The 22,108-nt window shown below is 50.1% G+C and overlaps 2 protein-coding genes across 3 annotated transcripts in view; one reads left to right on the top strand and one right to left on the bottom strand.

Annotated features, from left to right (window-relative positions):
• Positions 1–8,179, top strand: part of LOC121000970 (1-phosphatidylinositol 4,5-bisphosphate phosphodiesterase gamma-1-like) — a 127,900-nt gene extending 119,721 nt beyond the window's left edge. The window contains exons 30-32 of the mRNA XM_040431814.1: positions 334–422; positions 526–710; positions 7,436–8,179. Of these exons, the coding sequence (XP_040287748.1) occupies positions 334–422; positions 526–710; positions 7,436–7,487 (326 nt within the window). The 3' untranslated portion in view covers positions 7,488–8,179. The remainder of the gene's footprint in view (positions 1–333; positions 423–525; positions 711–7,435) is intronic.
• A 2,349-nt stretch (positions 8,180–10,528) lies between these two features.
• RHPN1 (rhophilin Rho GTPase binding protein 1) overlaps positions 10,529–22,108 on the bottom strand; it is a 28,166-nt gene continuing 16,586 nt past the window's right edge. For both annotated transcript variants that reach the window (XM_040432084.1, XM_040432082.1), the window contains 7 exons: positions 21,237–21,393; positions 19,096–19,215; positions 18,800–18,994; positions 12,176–12,252; positions 11,494–11,640; positions 11,247–11,405; positions 10,529–10,997 (listed from right to left, as the gene is read on the bottom strand). In XM_040432084.1, the coding sequence (XP_040288018.1) occupies positions 10,797–10,997; positions 11,247–11,405; positions 11,494–11,640; positions 12,176–12,252; positions 18,800–18,994; positions 19,096–19,215; positions 21,237–21,393 (1,056 nt within the window). In that variant the 3' untranslated portion in view covers positions 10,529–10,796. The remainder of the gene's footprint in view (positions 10,998–11,246; positions 11,406–11,493; positions 11,641–12,175; positions 12,253–18,799; positions 18,995–19,095; positions 19,216–21,236; positions 21,394–22,108) is intronic.

Here is a 22,108-nt window from a genome sequence, read left to right as displayed (position 1 = left end):
AGTAGGATCATGAATTGGTACTCGGGGGGGGGGGGGGGGCCGGGGGCCCTCCAGTGAGCAGGGGAGAACTTGATAATACAGATCCTCGGGGGTGGAGTCTAATAACAGGAGGAGCTAAGGAATCTCTCCATTGCAACAATGTAACCAATTTAGTAAAGAAGAGATTTTATTCACCGGCAAATCAGAGAGCGATGGGGTGAGGGTCCAGGCACCACTCGGATATGTGTCATATATTATACAATTCTGTCACGCCGTTTATTATGCGCAGGTGGGCGGAGCTAGCCTTTAATACGCATGTGTGCCCCCTCAGTGACCCTTTGTGTCTTCCTCTAGGTTATCGATCTGTACCCTTGCGGAACAGCTATAGTGAGGAGCTGGAGCTCGCCGCCCTGCTGGTGCACATAGAGATTGTCAACGCAAAGGTCCAGTATCTGCCATTATAATGGGGTGGGGGGGGGGGGGGGCCCGTTTTTCGGGTCACCGGGTCTCGCCCCATTAATATCTCGTGTTTGGTTTTTGTTGCAGGAGGAGGATGATGAGAATCTCTACACGTCCATCCAGCAGCTGCGGGACCGGGCCAGCGAGTTATCCAGCCAAGTGTCCAGCTACGAACGCGCCAATAACTGCGACTCCCGATACCAGCAGCGACTGGACGAACTGCGCGCCGCCCAGGAGCGGCTGCTGGAGCTCACCGAAGTGCGCAACCGAAAGTAAGCCTCGCGATAGAATCTCTTCCTGATGCAGCCTGCAGTGTAAAGAATGGTTTCCGTTATGGTTGTTATCTTTCCATCCCTTTTACAATTGTCTCTTTATGTAAACTCATTGCACTTTAGACAAATCCCGTCACAAAACGGAACGGATTCGTCCTGATCAGTGTTGTCCCTATTGACAATGAATGGGGACAAAACGGATCCGTTTTGGCCAGATCTCAAAACCGGAAAGGAAAACGCTGATGTGAAAGTAGCCTGAGCGGTTAGTGTCCCTCGTATCACTACTAGGTGTGACCGACCGTCGTATGTGATGGCTCCGCAGATCATCACACCAGCGGAGGGGGGGGGCAGTGTGCCCTCCACAGCAAAGGCAGGATCGCTGACCTGGAGGCCTCTGTACTCCAACCCGACCGGATCCAAACAGATCCTGGATTCATCACTAAGGACAATACGGTTCCAGTCTGTTTCTCGTTCAGTACACCAATCCAAAGGTGACGGTGGCTGCGGTCAGATGCAGGACACGTAATGGACGCCATGACACCGAATTTCCGTCTGCTAAACACCTGGAAATGGTCCGGGCAGAGACGCGGGGGGGGTAATGTAGGGGTCACCTGTGTCTGGATGGTGGAGAACGAAGCTGTGGCGCTGCTCCTTCATGTTGATGGATCCCTTGATCGTCTCTACTGGTGTCTGTCTGGGCCGTTCAAAACCTGTTCCACGTGTAACTACTACTCCCAACATCTCCTAACAGCGAGCTCAGAACGGCCAAGATGAAAGGCAATTCATAGAAACGGCCATCCTTCTGTCTCTGTCAACTGGGCAAAATGTCTTCCAGTTCATCGTAAAGACATGTCTGGCAGTCAGCGTTCTCTAACCAAGAGGTACACTACCCACAAGTAGCCTCTGAGAGCCTTTTTACAGGGCAGCGGAGGAAGCACTTTTACGCCCTCTTGTGACAAGACCCAGCATCTAATCAGACCACACCTGTGACCCTTTACATATCAGCCTTAGGCCTCTTGCACACGACCGTATGTATTTTGCGGTCCACAAAAAACGGGTCTGCAAAAAATACGGATGATGTCCGTGTGCAGTCCGTATTTTGTGGAAAGGAACAGTTGGCCCCTAATAGAACAGTACTATCCTGGTCTGTAATGCGGACAATAATAAGACATGTTCTATTTTTTTGCAAAACGGAAACCGAATGCACACGGAGTAACTTCTTTGCGGACCCATTGAAATGAATGGTTCTGTATACAGCCCGCAAAAAAAACGGAACAGACACGGAAAGAAAAAGGAGATTTTTTGTGAAACTCACCTGTAAAATCTTTTTCTCGTCTTTTCCATTGGAGACACAGACCATGGGTATAGCCTAGGTCATTACTAGGAGGAGACACTATGCAAATAAAAAAGAAAGCTCCTCCTCCCCGGGCTATACGCCCATTCTCCAACGGGAGGACCCCAGTGCGTGCAAAAGCAGTAGGAGAAGGAGACCAAAGCAATAGAGACCAGAACAAAGGAATACCGCCATCGGACCGAAAACCTTCAGGTCCCGAAGAACTAAACCAACCCCTCCTGCAACAGACAAGAATGGGAGGGAGCTGTGTCCCCCAATGGAAAAGACGAGAAAAAGATTTTACAGGTGAGTTTCACAAAAAATCTCCTTTTCTCGTACATTCCATTGGGGGACACAGACCATGGGACGTCCCAGAGCAGTCCATGGGGTGGGAAAAACCAGCACCTCCAGGGGAAAGCGCCCAACGGTCAAACAGGAACCAACGCCTGCAATACCTTGCGCCCAAGGACAGCATCAGCCGATGCCAAAGAGTGCAATTGGTAAAACTTTGTAAAGGTATGCAAGGAGGACCAGATGGCCGCCTAACAAAGTTGAGATGCTGAGGCACGATTACGCCTAGCCCAGGAGGCCCCCACCGCCCTGGTGGAGTGCACGGTAACCCCGGCTGGGGGAACCCTGCCACGGGCACGATAGGCCGTGGCAATAGCCGACCAAATCCACCGGGCTACTGAGACCTTGGAAGCCGCCAGACCTTTACGAGGCCCTTTAAGGAATCACGAAAAGGGAATCCGTACGGCGGAAAGAGGCAGTAACCGACAGGTAAGCTAGCAGAGCACGGACAACGTCCAGGGAATGGAGAGCGCGCTCCTTGCGGTTCGCCGGGGATGGACAAAAAGAGGGCAGGATTATATCCTCATTAAGGTGGAAGGCGGAGACCACCTTGGGCACCACCTTATCCTGGTTGAAGACCAAAAGGGGCTCCCTACAGGAAAGTGCGGCCAGCTCCGATACCCTCCTGATCGAGGTGATCGCCACCAAAAAGACCACCTTCCAGGTGAGAAGATTCAAAGAAACCATCCTCAGAGGCTCAAAGGGAGCCGCCTGGACGGAAGACAGAACCAAATTTAGGTCCCAGGGAGGCAGGGGAGGAACATACGGAGGGACCGAATGCGCCACCCCTTGTAGGAAGGTCCTCACTGGACTGAGCAGAGCCAGGGATCGCTGAAAGAAAATGGCCAGAGCAGAGACCTGGCCTTTCAGAGAGCTCAGCGACATTCCCATCTCAAGGCCCGACTGGATAAAGGAGAGGACCACCGGAACCGAGAAACGAAGGGGAAAAACGCCCACAAAAGGCAAGAAAGGCCTTCTAGGTACGATAGTATATCCGGGATGAAACTGGTTTTCTGGACTTGATCATGGTCTTCACCACAGAGTCCGAGAAGCCCCTCTTCTTCAGGATGGCGGTCTTAACAGCCACGCCGTTAAACGAAGTGACCGTAAATTCTGGTGGAAGAGCGTTCCTTGAGACAGTAGGTCCTCCCTGAGAGGAAGAGGCCACGGAACGTCTGCCAGCATCCGAGTGACGTCCGAGAACCAGGCGCGGCGAGGCCAATCGGGGGCGATGAGAATGGTCGGAATCCCTTCCGACGTGATTTTGCGAAGGACGTAGTATAGGCAGAGGTGGAAAGACATAAAGGAGGGAGAAGCCTCGCCACGAAGACACCAGCGCATCCACCCCGTACGCCTCCGGGTCCCGAGCACGGGTCAGAAACGTGGGAACCTTGTTGTTGAGCCTGGACACCATCAGGTCGACGTCCGGGCGGCCCCACCGGCGACAGATGTCTTCGAAAACTTCTGGATTTAAGGACCACTCTCCTGGATCCACCGTCCAATTGTCGATCCCTGGGATGTACACTGCCGACAGTACTGGAACATGAGTCTCCGCCCACTGGAGGATCCTTTCCGCCTCCTGCATCACCGTCCGGCTTCGGGTCCCACCCTGGTGGTTGACGTAAGCCATGGCTGTGGCATTGTCCGACTGGACCCTTACCGGGTGACCTGCCAGGAGAGGAGTCCAATGAGAAAGGGAGAGGAAAATTGCTCTGAGCTCCAGCACGTTGATCAGAAGGCGGGCCTCCGCCGCCGACCAAACCCCCTGCACCGTCCAGGTCTGGAGAACACACCCCAACCCAGGAGGCTGGTGACGACTGTCCAGGAGATCGGAAGAAAGGATCTCCCTGAAATCAGGTTTTGGGGAGACAGCCACCACTGGAGTTCCACCCGAACCCGAGGAGGCAGACAGACTCGAGAGTCCAGACCGCGCGACGTCCTGTCCCAAAAAGGACAGAATCGCCCGCTGTAGAGGCCGAGTGTGAAACTGGGCAAAGGGGACGGCCTCGAAAGAGGGCACCAGCAGCCCCAGAACCCTCATGCACTCCCGGATGGAGAGTCGTCGGGAGCGCAGTAGGAGAGATACCGACTCCTGAATTCGAGAGGACTTGGAACCCGGAAGGAATATCCGAGCTGCCGTGGTGTCCAGAACCATTCCTAGGAAGGTCACCCTCTGTGAGGGGTGAAGAGATGACTTCTGGACATTAATCAGCCAGCCGAACTGCTCCAGAGTCTGAACAGTGATCCGGACGCTGTCCCTGGCCTGGGGAAGGGAGGAAGCCTTTATCAATATGTCGTCCAGGTAGGGCAACAGAGATATGCCCCTGGTACGGAGGAGCGCCAAGAGCGGCGCCAAGATCTTCGTGAATACCCGAGGGGCCGTAGCCAGCCCAAAGGGCAGGGCGACAAACTAGTAATGCTGCCCACCGACAGCGAAGCGCAGAAACCTGTGGTGAGATTCTGCTATAGGGACATGCAAATAGGCGTCTTGTATGTCCACCGACGCGAGTAATTCCCCTGGAAGAAGAGAAGCAATAACGGATCGGAGGGATTCCATCCGGAACCTCCGGACCCGCAGAGACCTGTTTGACAGCTTCAGGTCTAGAACAGGACGCACCAATCCCTCCTTCTTTGGCACCACGAATAGGTTGGAGTAGAAACCTGCGCCTTGCTCCTCCAAGGGGGCTGGAACAATCACTCCCCTGTCCAAAAGGGAAGAGACCGCCTGCAAAAGAGCCGAGGCCCGGACCGGATCCCCCGGAACCAGAGAAGAGAAGAAACGCTCCGGAGGCCTGGAAGCGAATTCTATTTTGTAACCAGATGTTAAAATTTCCAGGGCCCAGGTGTCCTGGATATGAGCTCTCCAAACCTGTTGAAAGGAGAGCAATTGGCCCCCCACCGTAAGAGGTGGGGGCGCCCCTTCAGGCGGAGGACTGTTTGGGAGCCGCAGGGCGGGCAGATTGTGGCCGCGGGCACCAGGAAGGCTGGGGCTTAAAGGCAGGCTTCTTACGGGAGTCCTGAGAGCCACCCGGGAAGGGGGACGCCGCAGATCTGGAAGAGGAGAAGCGACGAAAGGACTGGTTCCTAGAACTGGAGGACCGACCTCCAAAAGGTGCGCTTGGATCTAGATTGGGGCAGGTTGGTACTCTTGCCCCCCGTCACGTCCGAGATAATCTCGTCCAGTTTAGCACCGAAAAGCCTGGAACCCGAAAAGGGGAGGTTAGTGAGGGAACGCTTAGAGGAAGCGCCAGCGTCCCAAACCTTCAACCAGAATTCTCTGCGCTGTGTGACCGAAAGGGCCGAAATCCACGCAAAGAGAATGCTAACATCAAAGGAAGCTTCGCAGAGAAACTTCGTCGCCTGAGACATCTGGAGGACAAAGTTTAAGGTGTCCGCAGAGGCATCCTGCTCCGCTAGGTCCTGATGGTGGCGCTGCAACCATACGGAAAGCGCTCTGGATACCCAGGCCGAGGCAAAAGTGCCTGCCAGAGTGAAGATGGCTTTGGACAGAGAATCCAAACGCCTGTCAACTGCATCCCGTAGAGACGAACCGTCCAAGACAGGAATGGCCATATTTTTTGCCAATCTGGCCACCGGCGGGTCGACCTTAGGAGGAGAAGACCACTGCTGCACATTTTCTGCAGGAAATGGATAAAGAGTATCCATACATTTCGTGGCAGAAAACCGGTGATTAGGGCGGTCGAGAGGATGATCCTGTCCAGAGGCAAGGCAAGAGTCACAGGATCCCGTGACCGAAAGTGGCAAGCCGCAAACCTTACATAGCCGCAGTGGGGCCCGAGGGGCCAACTTGGATTTTTGGGATGCCCCAGGTTTCGGCATGATGGCAGCAATCCCTGCAAAGGAAGGGGTCAGGGTCTCCTACCGTTCCTGCAGCACGCAAGACAATAACTATCCTACCACGATAGAGTGGAGCCGGGAGCAGCCGCGTATGGAGAGCGCTGAGCCGGAACTGCGGAGCAGAAGAATAGGGCACTGCCCACAAATCGCATCAGGAGGAGCGAAACCCGCGCGCGGAAAATATGAAGAATAACAGACGCGGCCGCCGGAAGGGTAGGAGGGCCCGCCCCCTAGACACCGCTGAGGGAGAGCTGAGGAAATTGCCGCTTCTGATAGCGATGCCCCAGACAGGGATCCTTCCCCCGTTCAAACCACCCGCCAAGCGGCCCTAAGTGTCACACCGGGAGACAGGGGGAGGCAGTGTACTTATCTGTGTGGAGGTCACCTCTCAGTCAGCTGTCACAAGGAGTGGCAGTGATCTGGAGGAGGGCAGGAAGGTGACCCCGAATCTGGTAGGCCGCCGGAGCTGCAGGTCAAGCCCGGTTCCACTTAACTTCTGGGGAGGGTGGGAGGTAGCCGGGGACGTCAGTTCGACCCCGACGCTTGCTCCACCGAGAGACCAGGGAAGCAGAATTGCGACCCTGCTGAAAAAAATAAGCGGGAGTAGAGTCGAAAATGTCACCTCCTTATCCGACACTAAGCAAGACTGCGGTCCTCCCGGTGGAGCATGGAGGTATAGCCCGGGGAGGAGGAGCTCTCTTCTTTATTTGCATAGTGTCTCCTCCTAGTAATGACCTAGGGGCTATACCCATGGTCTGTGTCCCCCAATGGAATGTACGAGAAATACGTGCATGAGCCCTAAGACTGCGGGATGACATTTCCACCTGGGGGCGTTTTTTGTTTCTTTTTACAAAAATAAAACCCCCTTGTCCTTCCTAAACTTCGCCCCCCGGAATATCTCGCAATTTAATAGACATTAGAGGGAAACTACAACTCCCAGCTAGAGGGCCATGGGTTTCAGGGAGAAGACGATACATTGTAATTACAGATATACACAAACCTATATGTAGCCATGTCAACCAGAAATTCTCCATTCTTTACACTGCAGGCTGTTTATATGAAAATCAAACCAAAAGAAATAAAAAAAAAAATAATAATAATAATATAAAAAATATATATCCCCCCCCATCACTGGATGTTCCCGTCCACTTCTCCTGACCCCAGACTCTTTATTATCCTCCAGGCTGATGGAAAAGAAGAGGCGAGACCGTCAGCTGGCGAATAAGCGGAACTGACCTCCTCCGCGCGGGTATCAGACAGCGGTCAGCAATCAGGGACTCCAGAGACCACGGAAGTCGAGCAAGTCTGCACTGGTTGCAGCGTCTGTAGGGACCTCGGGGACATGGACGCTCTTATATATGCGCGCGGGTCACAGACCTGCAAGAACTGGCGCGAAACGCAGATTCCGACCGGACCCAACAACGCCATTATTTAGTTGCTGGCGGCGATTCTCCAAGGGCTCCACTCTCGCGCTCGCTGCGGTTTTCTGCTGCTTCGTCCGGGCTCCAGATCTGCATTTTACCTTAAACACAATGTATAGGCAAATAATATATAATTTAAAGATGGCGGCCGCTCGGGACGGATCCGCTACGTAGAACTGCACTTTAACGCTTAGAGAGCTCGGTCCTGAGGACGGCGTAGACTCGTGGATGGATGTGGTGGGGGACGAACACGGCTCTCCGACACCCCGAAACGCGATAAAACAACCAAATGAGACATTTTCTGACCGCCGCACCGGAGAGGAGGCGCCAAATATGGGAGATAGAATAGCACAAGTGTAACAGGAACTTACCGACCCCCCTGGAGATTCATGGATACGGCCCCAAGTGTTCCGGCAAAACGGATCCGGCATTGCGGTCTGCGCATGCTCAGACCGCAGAAAATGTGAAAAAATAAAATAAAATGCTGGATCCGTTTTTCCGGATGACACCGGAGAAACGGATCCGGCATTTCAATGCATTTGTCAGACGGATCAGGATCCTGACAAATGCCATCTGTTTGCATGCGTTTTTACGGATCCAGCAGGCAGTTTCGGCGACGGAACTGCCGGCCGGAATCCTCTGCCGCAAGTGTGAAAGTAGCCTAAGCAGCGTTGTTGAAAATGTGAGCAACGGAACTGCAGTCACACAACACGGGATTCTCAATTCTGCGGTTACACTGTATTTTATGCTCCAGTCACAGCCAGAGCTGCATCCACAATCCTCAGTGGCCACTGCACTGCCGTATACTTAAGGGCTTGGTGCACAGACTCCCATTTTCTGCAATACAACAGAGCATGCTCAGCAGGGAGCAAAGCAGAGAACTATGACTGCAGCTCTAGCTGTGACTGGAGTACAAAAAGATAAAAAAAGATATATATAGAAAAAGTCCAGAAAATGTGAACAGCACTGCCGAAAATGTGAAGCTTGGGTGCCAGCGGCTGATGGAGCGATCCTCCTCCAAGATTGTATAAAACCAAGATATCCTGAAGTAGAAAAGTGTATATTTATTCACCAATCGCAACGTTTCGGAAGCTTTCTCAGGCAGTGATACAAACACTGGGTGCACAGAGCAGATAAAAGGGGTGAACTGGTTAGGGTCACTGGTTTACCCGAGGCGCTGGCGTGAGAATACAAACACGTGACCGGAACTCTGCGTGTCCCATGTGCGTTCCAAAGGTGCGCTTCACTTCTACCGGAACAGAGGGCGTCCATCGGACGATACACAACGCCAGCACCTCGGGTAAACCAGTGACCCTAACCAGTTCACACCTTTTATCTGCTCCGTGCACCCAGTGTTTGTATCACTGCCTGAGAAAGGTTCCGAAACGTTGCGATTGGTGAATAAATATACACTTTTCTACTTCAGGAAGATATATATATATAGGTCATGTGACACAAAGATCGCAAATAATGGTCAGATGACCGCGAAGAAATCTGCTGTAGTTTTGGTCGCGTGCAGCTGATCTGCGAGCTGCCGGTGACGTCACTGCTCAGGGTGTAATACTGCTGGTCACAGGTTGGGGGCAGAAGTCCTACAATGCACTGCTAAGAACTCGCAGCGTCACGCACCAGGGAGTCATTAGAGAGTCAATGTCCTCCATGACGGTAAGTCACCACCGCCCTGGCAGTGCCTTACCCACCTATCGGACGCCACGAGTCATTCATATAATACACTGGAGTGCCTTATTGCCTTGCCCCACGCAGGGTTAATTGGGTTACACGGAGACGAGGAAAATTGTTCTATCCGAGCGGCGAATTGTGTAACTGGAAAAATTGTAACTGGTGATAATAAAGAGTTAATTCCCTCAAAGGGTTGCGTGTATCTATGAGACGGTATCACACAGGATAGGATTAGATACAGCAGACAGTATCACACAGGATAGGATTAGATACACAGCTCAGCAGACGGTATCACACAGGATAGGATTAGATACAGCAGACAGTATCACACAGGATAGGATTAGATACACAGCTCAGCAGACGGTATCACACAGGATAGGATTAGATACACAGCTCAGCAGATGGTATCACACAGGATAGGATTAGATACACAGCTCAGCAGACAGTATCACACAGGATAAGATTAGATACACAGCTCAGCAGACAGTATCACACATGATGGGATTAGATACACAGCTCAGACAGTATCACACATGATGGGATTAGATACAGAGCTCAGCAGACAGTATCACACAGGATAGGATTAGATACACAGGTCAGCGGACAGTATCACACAGGATAGGATTAGATACACAGCTCAGCAGACAGTATCACACAGGATAGGATTAGATACACAGCTCAGCAGGCAGTATCACACAGGATAGGATTAGATACACAGCTCAGCAGACAGTATCACACAGGATAGGATTAGATACACAGCTCAGCAGACAGTATCACACAGGATAAGATTAGATACACAGCTCAGCAGACAGTATCACACATGATGGGATTAGATACAGAGCTCAGCAGACAGTATCACACAGGATAGGATTAGATACACAGGTCAGCAGACTGTATCACACAGGATAGGATTAGATACACAGCTCAGCGGACAGTATCACACATGAGAAGCTCGGATACCCCAGTCAGTATCACACCCCTTCACGTTTCCAATCATTTTAATAAAGGTGAAATAAAAAAATAACTTTGCAAAACAAAAATAAACTCTCCCCGTTGTGTGTATGCAGCCCCTGTGCAGTTCTGCTGCCGCCATACGTGGTTCACTCCACCGCCCCCCACTGCATGACGGCAGGAGCTGCAGACGTTCACTGTAGCCCTCCACACGGACACATGGCCACCGGCAGGATGCAGATATTAATGGGGGGGGGGGGCATTTCATTCTGCTGCCCCCCCCCACAGAGCACAGACCGGAGGCTTCACCCCTAAAACGACGGCAGGACAATCCCCGCCCCTGCGGTACAGAACAGTGCGAGGTCTGCAGCGGAACAAGCGTTTATTCTCTAGGTCGCGTCCGTTATAAATTATCTTTTACAGTTATGTACAGGCGGACTCTCTCGGCCGCGGGTCCTGGCACTCCTACAGGGGGCACTGCCCGGGGAGGGCTCAGTACATGCACTCGTTACTCTGCACCGCACTGAATGGCAGCTGGAGGGCGCTGATGTTGGGGTTCCTCTTAGTGGGGTTCCTCTTCCAGAGGAGCAGCGTGCTGGAGCGTTTACCGGCCGCCATCGTCTTCCTGTTGTTCTCCTTATTCCCCTGCAGAATCTCGCTGGACGTCAGCATCGACGACTTCTTGTCTGGCACCTGGCGAATCAGAAAGCGCGTCATACTGGAGCGTAATACGACAGCACACACCGGAATCAGGAGCTGGTCCCAAATTCCTGCCAATCCAGCTAAAGGCGGCACCAGATTGGCAGGAATTTACCCGATAATCCGGCGTGGCTCGCCTTAAGCAGCACATGTGTTAACAGCAGCACAGAGGAATAAGCAGAGAGTTACTGCTTCTGCGGTGTATAAATAAGTGGGAGTAGTCAATGAGAGCGGACGTCTCACCGTGATCCGGGGGTCAGCGCTCTGGAAGGTCACGACCTCGATGTCCGCTCCTCCCTTCCCCGGATTCTTCAGCTGCTGGACGACTTGTGAATGTTTCGCCCACCTGCAGTCCTCGCCGTTCACGGACACGATGTAAGACCCCTCCTTCACGCCCGCCCGCTGCAACGCAAGGGAGGACAATCAGCGAGGACTGACAACCTCATGGGAGCTGTAATGGTGGTTATACTGGTTGTCACATTGTACGTACGGCAGCGCAGCCCCCGGGGACCACCCCTGCTATAAGAACCGGCGAGTCGCCTCTCAACGTGAAGCCGAAGCCGTCATCTCCTGGGTCAAGGTGAACCTTCAGCGCCGGCCGCCACCTGTGCTTAGCCGAAAAGACGGAGACTGGACCCTGCAAGACCAACAGAGGACGTGTCATCTACTACTTCTACTCTAGTCACATCCAGAGCTGCATTTACAGGTAACCTCAGTGCTGACAGACAGTGGAGATCCTCAAATAGATGCGCTGCATCCAGGGAGAGGACATTGCCTTCTTCAGACTACCTTAATGCAGACACTACAACTCCCATCATCTAAAGCCAATGCACCAGCAGGAAAGTCCTGCCGTCTAAGAACCAAGAGAAAAACAGCAGGACTGTGAATGCAGCTCTGGGTGTGAGTGGAGTGTAAGATTATATGTAGGTTATTTACACAGGGACTTCTCGTTATAGGGAGATGATGAGTGGAGTAGTTGTCCTCCTCGCTATTACCTACAGACAAATACAGATTTCTGCATTGGAAGATCCCCAGCCTCTAGGAAAAAGGGGACAACTCCAAACAGTGGAGGCACCAACAGGGCAACTACCAGCAGGACAACCCAGAAGAGGAAACCCTCAGACAGGGCAACCGCTAAAAGAACAACCCCCACTACCTCTGCTGCCGCTCACCAGTCGGTGGAATATTTCCTTGACTTTGACCCTGGAGAACATTGGGGTCGTCACTTCCGGCTTCTGATGGCTTTTTGCTGAAAAGAAGAACAAGAGTAAAATAAGAGGCGCTAAGTTTCTGCCGCAGTGCAGAGGATGTAAGCAGCGCTACTCTTGCACCAGATTTTCCAGTGCAACTCTGCTGGTAAATGTTAATAACCTGGACCAGGGAAATATTAACCCTTTATTTTTTTGGCATTAGCTGGAAATCTGTTAAAGTGCCGGCTCCAGTCCTATGTCAATAAAGCTCAGGAGATTACTGCATACAGATATATACAGCCACGACTAGAGGGAGCTCAGGAGATTACTACATACAGATATATACAGCCACCACTAGAGGGAGCTCAGGAGATTACTACATACAGATATATACAGCCACCACTAGAGGGAGCTCAGGAGATTACTGCATACAGATATATACAGCCACCACTAGAGGGAGCTCAGGAGATTACTGCATACAGATATATACAGCCACCACTAGAGGGAGCTCAGGAGATTACTGCATACAGATATATACAGCCACCACTAGGGGGAGCTCAGGAGATTACTACATACAGATATATACAGCCACCACTAGAGAGAGTTCAGGAGATTACTGCATACAGATATATACAGTCACCACTAGAGGGAGCTCAGGAGATTACTACATACAGATATATACAGCCACCAGTAGAGGGAGCTCATGAGATTACTGCATACAGATATATACAGTCACCACTAGAGGGAGCTCAGGAGATTACTGCATACAGATATATACAGCCACCACTAGAGGGAGCTCAGGAGTTTACTACATACAGATATATACAGCCACCACTAGAGGGAGCTCAGGAGATTACTACATACAGATATATACAGCCACCACTAGAGAGAGTTCAGGAGATTACTACATACAGATATATACAGCCACCACTAGAGGGAGCTCAGGAGATTACTGCATACAGATATATACAGCCACCACTAGAGGGAGCTCAGGAGATTACTACATACAGATATATACAGCCACCACTAGAGGGAGCTCAGGAGATTACTACATACAGATATATACAGCCACCACTAGAGGGAGCTCAGGAGATTACTACATACAGATATATACAGCCACCACTACAGGGAGCTCAGGAGATTACTGCATACAGATATATACAGCCACCACTAGAGGGAGCTCAGGAGATTACTACATACAGATATATACAGCCACCACTAGAAGGAGCTCAGGAGATTACTACATACAGATATATACAGCCACCACTAGAGGGAGCTCAGGAGATTACTGCATACAGATATATACAACCACCACTAGAGGGAGCTCAGGAGATTACTGCATACAGATATATACAGCCACCACTAGAGGGAGCTCAGGAGATTACTGCATACAGATATATACAGCCACCACTAGAGGGAGCTCAGGAGATTACTACATACAGATATATACAACCACCACTAGAGGGAGTTCAGGAGATTACTACATACAGATATATACAGCCACCACTAGAGGGAGCTCAGGGGAATACTGCATACAGATATATACAGCCACCACTAGAGGGGGCTCAGGAGATTACTGCATACAGATATATACAGTCACCACTAGAGGGAGCTCAGGAGGTTACTGCATACAGATATATACAGTCACCACTAGAGGGAGCTCAGGACACTACTACATACAGATATATACAGCCACCACTAGAGGGGGCTCAGGAGATTACTGCATACAGATATATACAGTCACCACTAGAGGGAGCTCAGGAGATTACTACATACAGATATATACAGCCACCAGTAGAGGGAGCTCATGAGATTACTGCATACAGATATATACAGCCACCACTAGAGGGAGCTCAGGAGATTACTGCATACAGATATATACAGCCACCACTAGAGGGAGCTCAGGAGATTACTGCATACAGATATATACAGCCACCACTAGAGGGAGCTCAGGAGATTACTGCATACAGATATATACAGTCATCACTAGAGGGAGCTCAGGAGATTACTACATACAGATATATACAGCCACCAGTAGAGGGAGCTCATGAGATTACTGCATACAGATATATACAGCCACCACTAGAGGGAGCTCAGGAGATTACTGCATACAGATATATACAGTCATCACTAGAGGGAGCTCAGGAGATTACTACATACAGATATATACAGCCACCAGTAGAGGGAGCTCATGAGATTACTGCATACAGATATATACAGCCACCACTAGAGGGAGCTCAGGAGATTACTGCATACAGATATATACAGCCACCACTAGAGGGAGCTCAGGAGATTACTGCATACAGATATATACAGCCACCACTAGAGGGAGCTCAGGAGATTACTGCATACAGATATATACAGTCATCACTAGAGGGAGCTCAGGAGATTACTACATACAGATATATACAGCCACCACTAGAGGGAGCTCAGGAGATTACTACATACAGATATATACAGCCACCACTAGAGGGAGCTCATGAGATTACTGCATACAGATATATACAACCACCACTAGAGGGAGCTCAGGAGATTACTGCATACAGATATATACAGCCACCACTAGAGGGAGCTCAGGAGATTACTGCATACAGATATATACAGCCACCACTAGAGGGAGCTCAGGAGATTACTGCATACAGATATATACAACCACCACTAGAGGGAGTTCAGGAGATTACTACATACAGATATATACAGCCACCACTAGAGGGGGCTCAGGAGATTACTGCATACAGATATATACAGTCACCACTAGAGGGAGCTCAGGAGGTTACTGCATACAGATATATACAGTCACCACTAGAGGGAGCTCAGGACACTACTACATACAGATATATACAGCCACCACTAGAGGGGGCTCAGGAGATTACTGCATACAGATATATACAGTCACCACTAGAGGGAGCTCAGGAGATTACTACATACAGATATATACAGCCACCACTAGAGGGGGCTCAGGAGATTACTGCATACAGATATATACAGCCACCAGTAGAGGGAGCTCATGAGATTACTGCATACAGATATATACAGCCACCACTAGAGGGAGCTCAGGAGATTACTGCATACAGATATATACAGCCACCACTAGAGGGAGCTCAGGAGATTACTGCATACAGATATATACAGTCACCACTAGAGGGGGCTCAGGAGACTACTACATACAGATATATACAGCCACCACTAGAGGGAGTTCAGGAGATTACTACATACAGATATATACAGCCACCAGTAGAGGGAGCTCATGAGATTACTGCATACAGATATATACAGCCACCACTAGAGGGAGCTCAGGAGATTACTGCATACAGATATATACAGCCACCACTAGAGGGAGCTCAGGAGATTACTGCATACAGATATATACAGTCATCACTAGAGGGAGCTCAGGAGATTACTACATACAGATATATACAGCCACCACTAGAGGGAGCTCAGGAGATTACTGCATACAGATATATACAGCCACCACTAGAGGGAGCTCAGGAGATTACTACATACAGATATATACAGTCATCACTAGAGGGAGCTCAGGAGATTACTACATACAGATATATACAGCCACCACTAGAGGGAGCTCAGGAGATTACTACATACAGATATATACAGCCACCACTAGAGGGAGCTCAGGAGATTACTACATACAGATATATACAGCCACCACTAGAGGGAGCTCAGGAGATTACTGCATACAGATATATACAGCCACCACTAGAGGGAGCTCAGGAGATTACTACATACAGATATATACAGCCACCACTAGAGGGAGCTCAGGAGATTACTACATACAGATATATACAGCCACCACTAGAGGGAGCTCAGGAGATTACTACATACAGATATATACAGCCACCACTACAGGGAGCTCAGGAGATTACTGCATACAGATATATACAGCCACCACTAGAGGGAGCTCAGGAGATTACTAGATACAGATATATACAGCCACCACTAGAAGGAGCTCAGGAGATTCCTACATACAGATATATACAGCCACCACTAGAGGGAGCTCAGGAGATTACTACATACAGATATATACAGCCACCACTAGAGGGAGCTCAGGAGATTACTGCATACAGATATATACAACCACCACTAGAGGGAGCTCAGGAGATTACTACATACAGATATATACAGCCACCACTAGAAGGAGCTCAGGAGATTACTACATACAGATATATACAGCCACCACTAGAGGGAGCTCAGGAGATTACTGCATACAGATATATACAACCACCACTAGAGGGAGCTCAGGAGATTACTGCATACAGATATATACAGCCACCACTAGAGGGAGCTCAGGAGATTACTGCATACAGATATATACAGCCACCACTAGAGGGAGCTCAGGAGATTACTACATACAGATATATACAACCACCACTAGAGGGAGTTCAGGAGATTACTACATACAGATATATACAGCCACCACTAGAGGGAGCTCAGGGGAATACTGCATACAGATATATACAGCCACCACTAGAGGGGGCTCAGGAGATTACTGCATACAGATATATACAGTCACCACTAGAGGGAGCTCAGGAGGTTACTGCATACAGATATATACAGTCACCACTAGAGGGAGCTCAGGACACTACTACATACAGATATATACAGCCACCACTAGAGGGGGCTCAGGAGATTACTGCATACAGATATATACAGTCACCACTAGAGGGAGCTCAGGAGATTACTACATACAGATATATACAGCCACCACTAGAGGGGGCTCAGGAGATTACTGCATACAGATATATACAGTCACCACTAGAGGGGGCTCAGGAGACTACTACATACAGATATATACAGCCACCACTAGAGGGAGCTCAGGAGATTACTACATACAGATATATACAGCCACCAGTAGAGGGAGCTCATGAGATTACTGCATACAGATATATACAGCCACCACTAGAGGGAGCTCAGGAGATTACTGCATACAGATATATACAGCCACCACTAGAGGGAGCTCAGGAGATTACTGCATACAGATATATACAGCCACCACTAGAGGGAGCTCAGGAGATTACTACATACAGATATATACAGTCATCACTAGAGGGAGCTCAGGAGATTACTACATACAGATATATACAGCCACCACTAGAGGGAGCTCAGGAGATTACTACATACAGATATATACAGCCACCACTAGAGGGAGCTCATGAGATTACTGCATACAGATATATACAACCACCACTAGAGGGAGCTCAGGAGATTACTGCATACAGATATATACAGCCACCACTAGAGGGAGCTCAGGAGATTACTGCATACAGATATATACAGCCACCACTAGAGGGAGCTCAGGAGATTACTACATACAGATATATACAACCACCACTAGAGGGAGTTCAGGAGATTACTACATACAGATATATACAGCCACCACTAGAGGGGGCTCAGGAGATTACTGCATACAGATATATACAGTCACCACTAGAGGGAGCTCAGGAGGTTACTGCATACAGATATATACAGTCACCACTAGAGGGAGCTCAGGACACTACTACATACAGATATATACAGCCACCACTAGAGGGGGCTCAGGAGATTACTGCATACAGATATATACAGTCACCACTAGAGGGAGCTCAGGAGATTACTACATACAGATATATACAGCCACCACTAGAGGGGGCTCAGGAGATTACTGCATACAGATATATACAGCCACCAGTAGAGGGAGCTCATGAGATTACTGCATACAGATATATACAGCCACCACTAGAGGGAGCTCAGGAGATTACTGCATACAGATATATACAGCCACCACTAGAGGGAGCTCAGGAGATTACTGCATACAGATATATACAGTCACCACTAGAGGGGGCTCAGGAGACTACTACATACAGATATATACAGCCACCACTAGAGGGAGTTCAGGAGATTACTACATACAGATATATACAGCCACCAGTAGAGGGAGCTCATGAGATTACTGCATACAGATATATACAGCCACCACTAGAGGGAGCTCAGGAGATTACTGCATACAGATATATACAGCCACCACTAGAGGGAGCTCAGGAGATTACTGCATACAGATATATACAGCCACCACTAGAGGGAGCTCAGGAGATTACTACATACAGATATATACAGCCACCACTAGAGGGAGCTCAGGAGATTACTACATACAGATATATACAGCCACCACTAGAGGGAGCTCAGGAGATTACTGCATACAGATATATACAGCCACCACTAGAGGGAGCTCAGGAGATTACTGCATACAGATATATACAGTCATCACTAGAGGGAGCTCAGGAGATTACTACATACAGATATATACAGCCACCACTAGAGGGAGCTCAGGAGATTACTGCATACAGATATATACAGCCACCACTAGAGGGAGCTCAGGAGATTACTACATACAGATATATACAGCCACCACTAGAGGGAGCTCAGGAGATTACTACATACAGATATATACAGCCACCACTAGAGGGAGCTCAGGAGATTACTACATACAGATATATACAGCCACCACTAGAGGGAGCTCAGGAGATTACTGCATACAGATATATACAGCCACCACTAGAGGGAGCTCAGGAGATTACTACATACAGATATATACACCGGTGGTTATAATCTTACGTTGAATGTCGGGGGCCTCGCCCGTCTCAAAGAAATCTTCCTCGTGGTCGATGTCAGAGTATTTATTGAGCGACCTCTTGTGCGCCAGGGTCAGCACGTCCTGCAGGATATCCATCTTACGCAGGATTTTGCACAGGCCGTGGATCCTCATCGCCTCCTCGTGTTTAATCACGGCTTTCTTTAAGTGCGCTTTACCTGCAAGTACAGAGGCGGGTAGGTATACATATAGCGGGGCGGGTAAGTCACACCAAGTCACCCCCTCCGGGTATAATGGGTCAGGGAAGGCAGCCTGTTACCTAGCTTCCTCCTCTCCTCACGATCCTGGAGCAGCAAGCTGATGGTGGGGCCCTCTGGTGGTGAGGTGTGGAACTGCAGGAAAAGCTTCTCGTGTTCTATGAGCTCCAGTCCTGGCGAAGCTGAAACAAAACAAGACCGTATATAACGTACCGATACGTAATACCGAAATTATGACGCGTGCAGGGAAAAATACGGGTCAACCCTGAATCTGGTATCAAATATAGAAGTAAAACCTCAAAGACAGTGAGCAACGTGGAGACCTCCATGACTATCACCCATCCCCCGCACTGTAATTTCAGCGTCCCCCCCACACACACACACACATGATGGAAGGAATTCACATAAAGAGATTATCAGCCGCAATCTGGGATTATTGCTGTGGTCCAGGAGGCCCGGAGCCTGGACCCGGACATTAAATAATGGGGGTTATTGTTGCCTGGGCCAGTACTATCCAGGATGTAAGAGGTCGTTAACTGCATCAGTGCTCAGCATGGCGGGGCTACGCCTGCGCTGCCTGGCAGTGACGGGTATACGCCTGCTTACACCCACATAGGTTACGGATATATCTAGCTAACTGTGGCAGAGGCTAAAGGGGAGCCCTGCCCATCAGGCAGAGTGGAGAAGTAGGGGAAAGAATTTCTCAGTAGCTTCTATAGAGGGGGTTCTCTGGGAGTGAAATACTGACAGTTCATCCTCAGGACAGTCTGACTGAAGAGGGTCCGACTCCCGGCACCTCCACAACTGCTGGAAGCGGCTGCAGCGCTAGGACAAGGAGGGGGGCTCTTCCTCATCCTGTGTCGACAGGTCAATGACCCTTCTGCAGCTTGTTCTCATTCAAGTGGAGATTGAGCAGCATTACCAAGCACAGCCACTATGCAATGAATGGTGCTGTGCTTAGTATACCAAGAAGACGCCATAGCCCTTCTCCCAGCGCTGCTGCCCCCTCAAACAGCTGGCTGGCGGAGGTATAGGGGTTAGACCCTCAGCCATCTCATATTGATGACCTATGCTGACGAAACCCCTCCCTAAAAATAACAGAGCTCCTAATCCATCACTAGAGGGAGCTCAAGAGGTTACTGCATACAGATATATACAGCCACCACTAGAGGGAGCTCAGGACACTACAGCATACAGATATATACAGCCACCACTAGAGGGAGCTCAGGACACTACAGCATACAGATATACACAGCCACCACTAGAGGGAGCTCGGGAGATTACTGCATACAGATATATACAGCCACCACTAGAGGGAGCTCAGGAGATTACTGCATACAGATATATACAGCCACCATTAGAGGGAGCTCAGGAGATTACTACATACAGATATATACAGCCACCACTAGAGGGAGCTCAGGAGATTACTACATACAGATATATACAGCCACCACTAGAGGGAGCTCAGGAGATTACTACATACAGATATATACAGCCACCACTAGAGGGAGCTCAGGAGATTACTACATACAGATATATACAGCCACCACTAGAGGGAGCTCAGGAGATTACCAAATACAGATATATACAGCCACCACTAGAGGGAGCTCAGGAGATTACTACATACAGATATATACAGCCACCACTAGAGGGAGCTCAGGAGATTACTACATACAGATATATACAGTCACCACTAGAGGGAGCTCAGGAGATTACTACATACAGATATATACAGCCTCCACTAGAGGGAGCTCAGGAGATTACTGCATACAGATATATACAGCCACCACTAGAGGGAGCACAGGAGATTACTGCATACAGATATATACAGCCACCACTAGAGGGAGCTCAGGAGATTACTACATACAGATATATACAGCCACCACTAGAAGGAGCTCAGGAGATTACTGCATACAGATATATACAGCCACCACTAGAGGGAGCTCAGGAGATTACTACATACAGATATATACAGCCACCACTAGAAGGAGCTCAGGAGATTACTTCACAATGCATATACACAGAACTCTATGACAGTATGTAGAGAGCTCCCTCTAGTGGTGACTTCAGACAGACAGAATGCCATCATGAGAATGTCTATATACAGGATTTGGAATGCCAACCGCTATAAAGAAACAGAAATGGCCTCCTCTATAGGGAGGTGAACAGTTCTATGGGGGAGTCTGGATCTGGAGATACTCACTGGAGAAGTCGCACAGGGCGTTGGCAGCGTGGTAATGGGACAGAGCTTTGAAATGTTCGGCTTTTACACGAACCATGGTGGTCCAGGAGAAGGGGACATAGTCTTTAACGGGTGGGTACATCATGGTTCTGTATACAAGGGTGTAGACGTCCTCAACCTGGAGAGGAGAGAGGAGACCCTGACCAAAGATGGGCACTAGCAGAGGAGACCCCGACCAGAGGAGGGCACTAGCAGAGGAGACCCCAACCAGAAGAGGGCACTAGCAGAGGAGACCCCGACCAGAAGAGGGCACTAGCAGAGGAGACCCCGACCAGAGGAGGGCACTAGCAGAGGAGACCCCGACCAGAAGAGGGCACTAGCAGAGGAGACCCCGACCAGAAGAGGGCACTAGCAGAGGAGACCCCGACCAGAAGAGGGCACTAGCAGAGGAGACCCCGACCAGAAGAGGGCACTAGCAGAGGAGACCCCGACCAGAAGAGGGCACTAGCAGAGGAGACCCCGACCAGAAGAGGGCACTAGCAGAGGAGACCCCGACCAGAAGAGGGCACTAGCAGAGGAGACCCCGACCAGAAGAGGGCACTAGCAGAGGAGACCCCGACCAGAAGAGGGCACTAGCAGAGGAGACCCCGACCAGAAGAGGGCACTAGCAGAGGAGACCCCGACCAGAAGAGGGCACTAGCAGAGGAGACCCCGACCAGAAGAGGGCACTAGCAGAGGAGACCCCGACCAGAGGAAGGCACTAGCAGAGGAGACACCGACCAGAAGAGGGCACTAGCAGAGGAGACCCCGACCAGAGGAAGGCACTAGCAGAGGAGACCCTTACCACAGGTGGGCACTAGGAGAGGAGACCCCGACCACAGGTGGGCACTAGC

Source organism: Bufo bufo, chromosome 5, assembly GCF_905171765.1.
Source record: "Bufo bufo chromosome 5, aBufBuf1.1, whole genome shotgun sequence".
NCBI classification, from domain to species: Eukaryota; Metazoa; Chordata; class Amphibia; order Anura; family Bufonidae; genus Bufo; species Bufo bufo.
Note: the sequence above shows the minus strand (reverse complement) of the source record. Positions and strands in the feature narration are given on the sequence as shown.